The 14,081-nt window shown below is 36.7% G+C and overlaps 1 protein-coding gene across 1 annotated transcript; it reads right to left on the bottom strand.

Annotated features, from left to right (window-relative positions):
• Nucleotides 1-5,450: 5,450 nt before the first annotated feature.
• LOC132266312 (uncharacterized) lies at nucleotides 5,451-6,143 on the bottom strand. Its single transcript, XM_059767167.1, has one exon. It carries the CDS (start codon nucleotides 6,141-6,143, stop codon nucleotides 5,451-5,453), a length of 693 nt encoding a protein of 230 aa, XP_059623150.1.
• Nucleotides 6,144-14,081: the final 7,938 nt, after the last annotated feature.

Below are 14,081 nucleotides of genomic sequence, written 5' to 3'. Positions count from 1 at the left end.
CGATGCTTGGAATTGAAAATACACAATTGAAATAGCCTCGACAAGGGCTTGCAATTTATCTACTTCTAAGCTTAACACATGCACGATATTCACAATTCGAAACTAGAAGTCACAAGACTTACCTGGGGTCCTCTAGACTTACAATTTGCTAGCAATCCCACGGCGAGCTTCGAGTCCCTAGAATCTTACAACACGAAGATGATCGAAACACACAAGGAATATTCACAAGACACAATATGCACAATCAAACTAAATTTAACCCTAAACTTTGGTTGCTAAACCGTTTGCAAATCCCCGGCAACGGAGCCAAAAATTGATCGGTTGATCAACTATACATCAACCTTCGCAATAGCACGAATCATTGTAAAATAGGGCTATTGGTCGGGTAAGTCAAACCACTGGGACTGCGCTAATCTATGGCAACCTAAGTATCTAAAGTCATTCTTAGGATGATGAAGGCGTGTTCATAGAGGTTTTGTTTGTTGTCACTTAAATTAGGAATTCAAAGTGCATAAAACACTAATTTGCAAGGAATTTAGGATGAAAAGATCAAGAAGAGGAGACTAGGGAAGTGAATCCGCCTCCATCCCTATATATATGCTAGATTAGACCTAAATTGGGGGAAAAACAACATATGATGGTCAAGACTTACATAGCAACACATGGTTGCCATATAAGTAATCAAGAGGTACATTAGGTCTCAAACAAGTATAATCAATCAAAAGATAAACATGCTTAGACTACCTAACTAAGGTGTAGCTTATACACATTTACTTAAATGAGAAACTATCAAGTTCTTGACAAAATGATAAAGCACATGGAGTTAGAGATTAAGCATACACCATCAAAGGATTTCCTAAGCAATGGTCCATCAAAGTCACCTATCAACATACCATGAAACCATTTCATAACCTTGCTTCCACTCTCACCATGGAAAACTCAAGCAATATGATTACTCTAAGACATCATCTAAGACAAGATAATCAACTTAAAGAAACCATCCATACATGTATCAACATTCATTACAACAAATGAGGTGCTCTTGGTTATTAAAAAAAAACCATAAAATATACATGGAAAATCCCTAAAATAGACTATCCTAGGACATGCTTACAAGGGAGGGACTTCATCACCTCCCTAGAGAAAGAGTTAGTTACCCATTGCTAAGCTAGAAGAAGGAAGAAGCTCCATCCAAGACTCCATTTTCGTGCTCCTACTGTAGCACTCAAGAACACCCTCTCCTTGCTCTCTTCTCTCTCCTCTATCTTGCTAGAATATATGATAATGTTTTGTGTGCTCCTTCCTCTCTCTTATCAAGCTCAAGTCAAGGCTCTCTCTGCTCCAAGGAACACCTCCAACCACTTCATAAAGAAGGAAGATGGCATTGAGGAAACCAATGTGCAAGTGGCTGAAATTGAGCCATTTCCGAGTGCAATCTGCCTGATTTTCGAGCACTCGAAGAGTGGTCTCGAGCACTCTAAATTAGTGTAATGTGTAACATGCTCTTCTTGCTCAGCACTAACCTACTTTGGTAAAACTGCTATAACTTTCTACCCCGAACTCCAAATGATGATCTATTTGAAGATTTAGAGAGCTGATTCAGTACTTTAAAAACTTCATGTTTTGATGAAGACCCAATTCTCAAGTCTGGTTGGTCGAAAATGGGGAGAAAGGCAGTACTTCAGTGCTGCCAGGCAATTCTGCGCACCTCTGTTAAGAAGATCATAACTCTCTGCTCCGAACTCCGAATGATGAACCGCTTGAAGATTTGGAAAGCTGATTCAGAGCTATAAATATTTCATGTTATGATGGAAGTCCAGTTCTTGAGTTTACTAGGTCGAAAATGGCGACAAAAGTCAAGATCTACTGCTGCCAGAAATTCAGAAATGGCACCCTTTTTGTTCAAAATTCCACAAGGCATCATTTTTGCTTCCTTTTTGCACTTTAACCTGAAAATGCACAAAAACATGCAAATGGAGTTAATCTACATAAAATAATCACTTAATGGACTTTGTTAATGTAATTTAGGGCGCTTGAATATACAGAATTCAGCGCTTATCAAATTGCCAAATATAAATAAATATATTTATAATGGTATGGTTGATTTGTCAAAGCGTAATGAAATTGCTATGTGTTAGATGATTGAAATTTCATCTATGGTTATTGTATGTGTAGGTTGGATTAGGATTAGATATTCTTAAATTAGAATAATCTAGGTTAGTGTATTATTTTATATATATATTAATAAAATAATGTTAGTGAAGACATGAACGATTTGTCAAAGCCTAGAAATTGACTGTGTAATTTAAATAATTAAATCATTATTGGGTTTTGAATTAAATATAATATTCTTTAATTATATTGTTTAAATGTATAATTAACAGTCTAGGATGGGATTGAGGTTAAGGAACTTTTCTTTAAAAGAAATCATGGATTAGTCTATGAATGATTATTATTTAATCATTGGCACTGGTTTTGGAATTAATGAACCTAGTAATAGATGTGACTGTTGTATTTATATATATGCGTATCATTTTTTATTAAAGATAAAAACTTTATTAGGTTTGGTTTTGGTCGGAGATGATTTCTTTATTGGTTTTCAGAGGCCTGGTAGAGAGAACTTGCTCATGGGTTTTGACCCACTTATTTTTATATTTCATGTTATTAGAGGTTCAAGTCTCAAGGTTGAGGATCCGCAGTTGGAGGACTTATCTATTCATTCGGTTTCTTTCAAAGTAGAATATTATTACTCCATTTAACGTTAGTATTTAATTATGGATTCTGGATAGTGTCTTTTGGTTAAGGGGTCCTTGAGTTACGGGATTCCCGAGTTGCAACCATTGGAGAATTATTCATGGATTCAATATTTATTAGTTTTTCTTCAGCGCATTATTTATTCTTTATTTCATTTTGTAATATGTGATTGTTTAAATACTTTAATTATTTTGATATCCCTTGGTTTTGTACGCATATTTGATCAACCTGTGTTCTGAAATTAGGGGGTATCACAAGTTATATCTTCAAATCTTCTGAATATACCCTTAAGAGAAATAGCATTTTGAACTGAAGCCTCACAAGCTATAATCAGATCATTTCCAAAAAAATATATAGCTAATAGGCTTTTGATACTTTATCGTAGATTTTAACACCACCAGTTCTTTATTTTGAACAGCATCAGCAACCAAAGTTGAGAATAATTCAGTAATCAAGGTAAAAAATAAAGGTTAAAAGTAGACAGCCTTGTCTAAACCCTTTATTTGGGAGAAAAAATCCAGCTAGTGAACCATTCATCAAAATAGAATATCTAGATGACTGAAATATAGCTTTAATCCAATCAATCCAATTATCCATAAAACCATATTTCTATAGAGATGTTAACAAACCATTCCAAGAGACAGAATCACAAGCTTTCCTTATGTTTATCAAAGCCATTGCTGTATTCCTGGGCTTGTTGAAATCTCTCACTAATTTATAAGCCATAATTACTACCTCATGAATTTTTCTATCCTATACGAAAGCACTTTGCTCATTTCCCACCAAATTTAGTAAAGCCAGAGCTAATCTATTTGCCATTATTTTAGTAACAATCTTATGCACCAAGTTATAAAGGGCTAGGCCTGAAATCCCCTAACTTTACAGCATTCCCTACCTTTAGTATCAAAGTAATGAAAGAGCAACTAACCCCTAAAGACATTATTTTAGACACAAAAAAGTGTTGAACAGCTGCAAACACCTCTTTATCAGTCACAGTCCAAAAGGTTTGATAGAACCTAGCAGGGAAGCCATCAGGTCCTGGTGCCTTGTCTGGTTTAAAACTCATCACCACCTCCTTTACTTCTGCATATGTAACAGGCCCTTCTAGCATTGCCTTATCTGTGTAATTCAAAATATGCCGAGGAGTTATATCACACACCACAGTAGAAGACTTCATTAAGAAAAATTTTGTGTAATAATCCATAAACCAATCACTAATAACCTTTGGGTCAGTTGAAACCACCCCTTCCTCATTCTCCATTTTGAGTATAGCATTGAATGTTGTTTCAGCTTTTGGTGAAAATCGGAAGTACATCTATCATTATCCCTTAACTAAGTAAGGCTTGATTTCTGAGCTAAAAGGATTCCTTGGTCTGTAAGAGCAGCTTCATAAACTTTTCTGGGATATTGTTCTTCATCAAGCAATACGTCTGAAGGATTCTATAATAGATAGTCCTGAACTGATTCTAGCTTCAAAGTAGACTTAAGGACCTTGTCACCAACATCCCCAAAGATATTCTTGTTCCACCTTTTAATAGATTTTTTCACATTCATAAGTTTATTTAAGAGTCTATGCATTGGAGAGCCATCCACCTCAATATTCCAAGCTTGTTGAACCACTGGTAGTACTGCCTTCTTAAAACACCACAATTTTAACATCTTAAAAGGTTTAGGTCCCGAGGCAAAAATCCTTGATACCTGAATTAACACTTTATAATGGTCAGAGGATTTTACCATAGTATATGAAAATTTTATGCCAGGAAATTTGTCCATCCCAACATTATTCAGGAAGACTCTATCCAGTTTGACATGTATTCTTCTTCTCACTCTCTGTCCGTTACACCAGGACCATTCCCCATTGGTAGGGGTTAATTCTAACAAATTTGCTGTTTGTAAACACTCATTAAATTCATTTAAAGCTTTTTGAGGCACTCTACCTCCACCTTTTTTATCCCAAGAAACCTGATTGCATTCCAGTCCCCAAGAGAAATCCAATCACAGAAACATAGTACTCAATGTGTTTCCACAGCTCTAACCTTTCCTTCCTTAAATTTGCAGCATACACAGGTGTACAATAAAACACATCCCCAGTGTGGTTCGCAATAACCTTAAGAAGCATACACTGATCCTTACTATCCAATATAGCCGCATTGAAAACAACAGGGTTCCACCCTATCCAGATCCTTCCCCCTAAATGTAAATCATAATTGGTATTCAACTACAATTATTTTTAATTTTATTAGAAATAAAATCAAATTTATCAGCTTTCACTCTAGTTTCTAATAAGCAAACAAATTGAGAAGCATTATTTGTAATCCACCCCCTTACCTCTTTTTGTCTTCTTGGCTTGTTTAAGCCTCTTGCATTCCATGCTCCTATCATTGAGAAGAGGAGGAAGGGTGGGGCAATGTCCCTAATTGACTTCTAGTCACCCTAGCTGATATACCTAACCCAGGCTTCTTTTATTTTTTACTTTGATCTTCCTTATTCTCCAGCTTGTGGTCTTCAGTCGTACTTAAAACTGGTGTCGTCTCAGTAGTAAGTGTTGTTGAAACACCCCTACCAATTGTTTTATCTTGTGTCTATTCTTATTCAACAATTGATGTAGATCGAGGCTGAACCTCCCTATCCAATCCCATTGGAGAATAGATCTCAACATCATTTAACGCACCAAGAATAACAGCACCTTCTATATCCTAAAGTAAAATTTCTTCAGTTACTAAACCATTTAGTTGCACCCCCACAAGATTCATCACTTGTACACCAGTTGGACAATCCTCGACAGTAGGTTCCTCAATAGCCCTATCTTCCTTCTCTTCTAACGCAGCAAATGTATTTGATACCTGAATCATTTCCTGAGCAGGTACATGAACCACAAAGACCTGTGTTCTTATTGGCATTTCCTCAAATACTTCATCAACTGTAATGGTCTTACCTTTGTTCTTCACCACCCATTTATCCACACCTTTCTTAGGTTTCGCTTGTAAAACTTTTAATGGACATCTATATGCCAAATGATCAATTTTTTGGCAAAGATCACAAAGTGTTGGTTTCCATTCATATTCTAAGTCGATATCATAGTTGAAACCATGAATATCTACCACCATAGATTCCGGTAACTCCTCTTTGATCTCCACTTCAACCATGACCCGTACAAAATCACCCTTGTCTTGATGTAGTTCAAGATCATCCAGGTAAATCAGTTTTGAGAAGTTAAAATAGACCTTGGACACCGAATCACCATTATGACAATGAATAGGAAGATTATGTATGCGAAGCCAAACCAGAACCAAGTCTAAAACTTCCTTCGATAAATTGACATTCTTATCCCATTTTTTTATTATAATAAGCCTACGTTCAAATGTATGAATCCTAGATATAGTTGGCATAACCTCATCTTCTGATTCAAAATGAACTATAAAGAAGTTATCCTTCAACTAAACAACCGTTACATTCTTTGCCCAATGTTTCTCAACGTAACCCTTAAACCAGTGATAATACGGCCTTTTCCCCATCACATACCCTATCACTGAGTTCTTCCAATAAAGAACCTCCTTTTCAACATCTGTATCTGCGATGGAAACCTTGGCACCTCGACTGTCACTATGGTATTTGAGATTGGTGAAAGGTTTAGAAGAATTAGTGGAAAAAAGGTTACGCCATGAAGAGGATGGCGTAGGAAGGGAAATAGATGAGGAAGAAGGGAGAGGATTAGAGAGAGGAGAAGAAGAAGAAGGATGTGGGTTAGGGCTTAGGATAGGAGGCCAGCTCAGAGAGCCTGCTGGCGGGGCAGAGGAGGGAGGCCCCTCTCCATAGGTGAAAAATCGCCAATTAGGGTTTTTTTCTAAAGAGCGTTTCAAATAGAATTTCTTACAAGTTGTAGTAGCAGGTAGATTAGACAACACTCCTCGAATGCTCTAACCCTTTCAAAGTGTGATTGCTTTTACTTCTGTTCTTCAATCGTCTGAATTTGATGTAGAAGTAGATCTGCTTTTGTTTGATCGATGTAGATGCAACTGTATGATCATGATCAGGATTTGAACACCATAACTCTAAAATCACTATGTGAATCTGTGTGTGTGTTCTAGAAAGGTAAATAGAAAATTCTCTACAAATTTCCGAAATAAACAATCTCTCTAAGGCTTTTAAGAATGATAACTTCATAGTGCAAAAGACGTTACTAAACCTATGTGTATGACAAGGTTTATATAAAGGTTTGCAAAGTCCTATTCTTTCTGAAAATAAAGGAAATTTCATGCATAGGACTTGGAAGGAAAGTAGATAAAAAAGGAATCAAACAGAATAAGGAAACTTAAAACCTGATGCTGTCAGGACTTCTAGAACCAGTTCCCAAATCTTGTATCGGTTCCTGAAGGACAGAATGGAATTTCTTAAATTTCAGTTTCTTGAACCAGTTCTCAAATTTAGGTACCGGTTCTTACTTAACAGAATCCAATTTGAATTTGAATTTTCTATTTTTTTTTTTTTTTTGAAAACTCTGGAAATATACCTTATAGGTATTTGTGTCCTAAGTGGGGAAACAATTTCCGAATGTGTTGTTCTTTCCTTTTAGATGATCAACAGTACTTTCCTCTTTTGAACAACCTTCCAATTTTGCAGTTGATTTCAATCTAATATGGTAACTGAAATTACAACTCGACTAGGACATGTTTTGTTACCGAAATAAACCAATTACAAAAATATATCTCATAATCTCCCCCTTTGGCAATTTCATGACAAAACCCTAAAAACAATTTAATAATCTACCCAAAGAAGAATAGTAAATTACAATTGTTTAAGGAAACACAAAATTTTTTATCTCTGTTCTCTTCTTCTCTTAGACAAAATTTCACCTGAATTTTTGCACATAGATCAAGCAAAACTACCAGTGAAAGTTTATTAAAATAAGTTAAAAACTCCCTCTAAATAAATTATCCAAAAAAAAATTTAGTTTATCTCCCCCTTAAATTAACCATTGTTCTCCCCCTTTTTGGAACAAAAATTGACAGAGCAATTAAACAGGTCATTTAGAGTAGAAACAATACTAAACAGAGAAAACAGTAATCAGTTCATTACATGTCAACAGTCAAAAGATAATATCCAAAAAATATCAAGTCATGACTATGTAAAAACTTAACAAAATGTGATGTTATGATGTAAGACAAAATATCTGGGATCAGTATCTCTAGAAATAATGTCAGAAGGAGAATCAATACGCTCCACCATCATCCTCATCAGACTCCGAATCCATTTTTTTATCACACATGCATCGTGATGACAATACTATAACTAGCTTGTTTGGGAGCTTTCAGAATCTCAATTCCTTTACCTTTGGCTTCTTTAAGTAATTGTGATGCCATGTTTTTCACACAATTCATCACTTTGAAGACTGCAACTTCTCTTGGGAATTCTATCAAACACTTAGTGTGAACTTCAACACTTTTTCTTACATAAGCTTGATTTGAATCTTCAAAACCCCTAACAATCAACCCAACAAGTCTTGAATCACAAGCCAATCAAGTCTTCAATGTCAACCTAAACAACAAAAATTCAATCTTAACCAAATCCACTAAATATTTCTTTCTCAAAATCCCAAACTCCTCTTCAACCTTCAATTTCAACTTTTAACCTTCAAATCTCAAGATCCATGAGATGATTCCATGTTTAACTTATAATAAATGAGAATGATGCAAGATTGGAACAATATATGCAAATATATATGATGTATATATGTATGGAGTTATGTAGGGAGAGAGTGCACAATATAGAGAGAAAGTGGATATGAAGTGATGCCTAACACTATGCAAATAAAGAAGCTTTAAAGCCTTTTCAAGTTGCTAAGAACTGGTATCCAATTTGGGAACCGAATGCCACTGGGCAGAGAGCCTTTGAATAGCGAGGACCACTTTCGAACTAGTACCAAACTTGTGGTACTGGTAGCCAAGCTCCAGAAGTGTTTGGCTTTGCTACTTTAGACCTTTGAACTGGTAGGGGAAAGCTTGAACCGGTACGAACATGGCAGAATGCTTTTTAGACTTTAAAATATTTCAAAAAACCAATTTTCTTCTGGACTTTTTAAATCACTCAATGATCAATGCTTAAAAACAAATAAAATCTACAAACTAGGACCCAAAGATCAAGTTATGGCCATGCCATATATCAAGTCTAAAGTGAATTATATGCAAGCTACCATTAGTCATTTATTTCTTAAATTAACATAGGACATGCATACAACTTGTATATCATTACAAGAACAATTAAATCACTTGGAAAATAAATTACAACACCCCCTACCTTAATAGAGAATAGAATCTCTGTAATCCAAGGCAACCAAGCTCAAAAATGGAAAACCAAACATGGGTTTTATAGAGGAGAGTGAGAGGAAACTAAAGTATTCTAAGCTTAATGGCTTTAGGTGAATGGAAAGGCACCAAAAATGAAGTCAAAGCTCTAAGTCAAGCTTTACTCCAACGGTGGCTAAGTTAGGGTTCTTGAAAGGAAAGAGATGAATGAATTAAAATGCAAACCCTAAGCTAAATGTGGTGGGATTCTCCACTCACAAGGTGCTCTTGCACTACCTCTCACACACACACTAATGCAAGACCAATTGTGAAGCCTACACTTGTCACCATCCTATGTAAACTTCCAAGACTGAATATTGAGCCTACACTTGTCAACCATCCATGCCAACAAGTGCTCCTATCCTAGGCCAACAAATGGGTGAATCTCCACCTTCCATGTGTCATGAGATTAAGCCTCCAAATGGTTCCTCCACAATGTCAACAAGTGGCACCTTAGGAATGTGACACTTGTCACATTTTCGAAAATTGCAAAAAGGTCCTTTTTGAAAATCTCTTCTAAATTAAATTGTAAAATGGTCCCTAAGACGAAAAATAATTACTTTATTTAATTACACAAAAACCCCTCAAGTTTAGAGTAATTACCAAAAGTTATACATTCATGCCCTTTACAAGAAAAGTAAACATTTAACATACTTTTCTACAAAAGTGAAAATGTAGATATCATGGATGTATGCAAAGCCGGAATCAAATCTGAGTGCAAAAAGTGAAGTTATGGAAAGAAAAATGAAAAACGACTAAAGGACGAAATAGGGAAAATACAGAAAAAGAAATTTACCGAAAAAAGAAAAGAAATAAAATGACCGGGTCATTATAGCCTACCCTCCTTAAAAGGGATTTCGTCCCCGAAATCAAATCGTACCTGAAAGAGAGAACAAATGGGGGTACTGGGAGCGAACCTCCTGTTCGAGCTCCTAGGTAGCCTCTTCAACGCCGTGGTGTCTCCACAAGACCTTAACCAATGGAATGGTCTTGGTCTGTAAGATCTGCTCCCGTGAATCAAAATCTGGACTGGACCTTCCTCTTCATCAGCAACAACATCTGTCCACCGCAAAACATGTGATAGATCTCTTTTGTACTTCCTCAGTATAGAGATATGAAAGACGTCGTGTACCCTAAGAGACAACTTGCCCATCTGTCAAAATCTTAGAAGTCCCTTCTGTGGAGAAATCTTGAGAAAGACATGGTCTCCTACCTCAAAAGACAATGATTGTCTCCTCCTGTCAGTGTAACTCTGCTGTCTGCTCTGTGTGGTAACCAACCATTACCGAATCAACTTAATTTTCCCAGTAGTCTCAATGACAATGTCGGGACCCAAGGCAACAGTATTACCAACCTCGATCCAACAAACTAAAAATCTACAAGGCCTGCCATACAACGCTTCAAAAGGTGTTATGCCAATACTAGCCTAGTAACTATTGTTGTAGGCAAACTCAACCAAAGGTAAGTAGTCCTCCCAACTACCACCGAAATCCAAGATACAAACCCATAACATATCCTCCAATATCTGAATGGTGCGTTCTGACTGACCATCAGTCTGAGGATGGAATGCCGTGCTAAAATGAAGCCCCGTATCAAGAGCCTCCTGAAAACTCTTCCAGAAATGAGATGTGAACCACAAATCCCTATCTGTAACAATGGATACAGGAACCCCGTGGAGCTTGACAATCTGTCTCACATACAGTCCACTTAGTCTCTCTGCACTATCTGTCACTGCTACGGATAGGAAGTGAGACGTCTTAGTTAACCTGTCAACTATAACCCAAATGGCATCATTACTTGCCTGAGACCTCGGAAGTCCCATCGCGAGACACGGGTTGATCAGGCCCAGGCCCAAACCCGAGGGAATATCAAACAATTAATATTTTATAATGAACACGGAATACAAAATAAATTAAGAAATGAAATTAAAGCTGGAAGGAACTAAAAATAGAATCCGCAAAATATTATAATTATTAAAATCCATCAAACCCAAACTCCAAAACTCCATCAGTTTACAACTTGGGAATCCATCTCTAGTGGACCCCTATTAAACATCCAAATGGAAGATAGAACAACTGTAATAAACGTCCAGAAATAAAACTATAGAGAGAGCCCTACATCGTCGGAAGAGTGAATAGAGACCTCTGCTCAGCACGAACACGTCTAAGCCTGAAACTGTCGTGTACCTGAAAAATAGAAGTAGGTCAGGCCCACGCGCAAGTTCTATACTACTATAATCCAAACAGAGGCCCGATACGCATGTACATCCTAAACAATTCAACAATAGCTAATAGTCCGTAAATATATATATAGTCACACTAAAGGACTCTCACTGGACAATAGGCCGGTCTCAACCTGAATAGAGGTAACATGCCAAAACGCACATGAAGTGGGCATATGTACCTATACCTAAACAGGGTACACCTCCAACCATCGTAGCCAGCTACACATCCCGATGCATATACGCTCCCTAGCCATCGGTCCTGAGGCTCAAGCTCATACCGAGGCACCATAACAGTACATATATAAAATCCATCCAAAATCCCTGGTATTGCCGCTCAACAAGTAGTTGCCATGACAATACAAATCCACGGGACTTAACTTTTAGTTAATCCCATCCTTATTCCAAGTAGGTGGGTAATGGTATTGTTTTAAAAACCAAACCCATCCTTAGTATGCCACCATCCCATACCGGTGCTTACTTTCCAATCCTCCAGTAGTCAATAATACCAATAAATCAAGTATATATCAACTAAATTCCAACATCCAACATTCAATGTTAGCAGTGATAAAATAAGCATTGACAAACAGGGTCATAACAACAACATATACATGCCCAATTTAAGTTGTTCCCTTTAGTCTGATATAAAGACAGAATTAATTAAAACTTCCATTTGACACTTTACAAATGACATACAGATATGTAGGGTATGTATCACAAAATCCTAACCTCCACAGTTGATACTAACTGTGATAATGTAAGCATCAAAACAATATTCACAGTATGTATGTAGACATGCACAAATTATAGTGTTCCACAAAACCGATCTAGTGTTAAACTCAAATCCTCCTAGTATTTAAGTTCCAACAGTTGCTATTACAGAAGTTAAGATAGCTATCATCTAGACCCATCCTTCCAATAATTTATACTAGCAGTGGTAAGGAAAAACGTGAACCACAGAACCACAATGCATCCACAAACATGCTTAGTCTAGGTTGAACAAGCATACAACACTACTGTAACTACCAGTTTCATAGCAAAACAGATATCATTTTAGTTTGGTTTAATCTTCATTAATCCTGGAATCATTTAAGAGTGCTAAGAGTATGAAGCCTAAGGGAAAGAGTAAGGATAGAATCTTGCCTCAGAAACTTTTGTTCAAAGTTTCAACGTCGTCTTCTTAAAAAATCCCGGCGAGTTCCAAAACCCGGTTACTGTTCACGGGTACGAATCACTATTCCTAAGGTCAAACTCTGATCTTCACCGTTCAGATTGTGCGTCACTGAGTCGTGAACCTCTCCTCCAAAATTCAGCTCGATCGGACCACGGACGAAGCGGGATCGGAGCTTTGATCAAACCTTGGAAGAATGTGAAAAACTGCGTTTTTCCTTCTCCACTTCCACAAAATGTGTGCTTTGTTTAAAAAAAACTCTACACAGACATCTACCTTATACTTATGGAGTTTTCCTAAACCCTAGGTTCATTTAAGTCTAACTCATAATCCTAACCGGCCCATCCAATTAACGTAAAAACCTACGACGGCTATAATATAAAACCCTAATTTATACTGTAATTAAAACCCTAGTTAGATGTATTTACCTAATTACCCTATTCACCATTAAATACTTAACAAATAATCTAATTGAACAAAATAATAATTAGTAAACCCAATTAAACCAAATAAGACACACATAAAATAAGACACACATAGAATAATTAAACTAATTACACTTAAACCATTAATGCCAATTAAATAATTAAAACACTAACAGGTAATTCCAATCAAATAACTAAACCAATTATACTTAAACCATTAATGCCAATTAAATAATTAAAACACTAACAAGTAATTCCAATCAAATAACTAAAAATAAATATCATTTAAATAAATTAAATCACCACAAAAGAAAACAATTAAGCACCTAATAAAAAAAATAATGACACATAATCAAATAAAATGCACTTAAATAATAAATTAAATACCATTAAATACCAGGAATATCCTTTTTAAAATTAGGGGTATTACATTCTTCCCCCCCTAACAAAAGGAATTCCGTCCTCGGAATTCACTTTTACCTTCTTCCAATATTTCGGGAAACCGTGAGCGAATGACATCCTCTCGTTCCCAAGTGGACTCAGACTCATTGTGATGACTCCACTAAACACGAACCAAAGGAATAACCTTATTACGAAGAATCTGATCTCGTCGGTCGACAATACGACACGGTGGCTCTAAATAAGTTGCATCCGGCTGCAACACAATCTCCCCAACATCGATATGCTGATACCGATCCTCATCTCGTAGAAATTTCTGCAACATGGAAACATGAAACACGTTGTGGACGCGATCCAAAGTATCCGGAAGTGCCAACCGATAAGCAACAGCTCCAATGCGATCCGTAATCATGAATGGACCAACAAATCGCGGTGATAACTTCCCTTTCTTCCCAAAGCGCATAACACCCTTCATAGGAGACACTTTAAGTAAAACCTGATCCCCAACCTGAAACTCCAAAGCCTGAGTATGATGATCAGCATAGCTCTTCTGCCTGCTTTGGGCAGTACGCATGCGATCTCGAATAAGAGCAATCTTTTCAGAGGTATCCTTGATGAACTCAGAACCTAAGAATCGATTCTCTCCAACCTCCATCCAACAAACAGGTGACCGACACGGTCGACCGTACAATGCCTCAAATAGTGCCATACCAATAGTCTTCTAGAAACTATTGTTATAAGCAAACTCCATAAGTGGCAAATATTCCTCT

This window comes from Cornus florida, unplaced genomic scaffold, assembly GCF_030987335.1.
Source record: "Cornus florida cultivar Cherokee Brave unplaced genomic scaffold, ASM3098733v1 CherokeeBrave_3.0.0_Hap2_Chr07, whole genome shotgun sequence".
Lineage (NCBI taxonomy): Eukaryota > Viridiplantae > Streptophyta > Magnoliopsida > Cornales > Cornaceae > Cornus > Cornus florida.
This window is presented reverse-complemented; position numbering and strand designations above follow the sequence as displayed.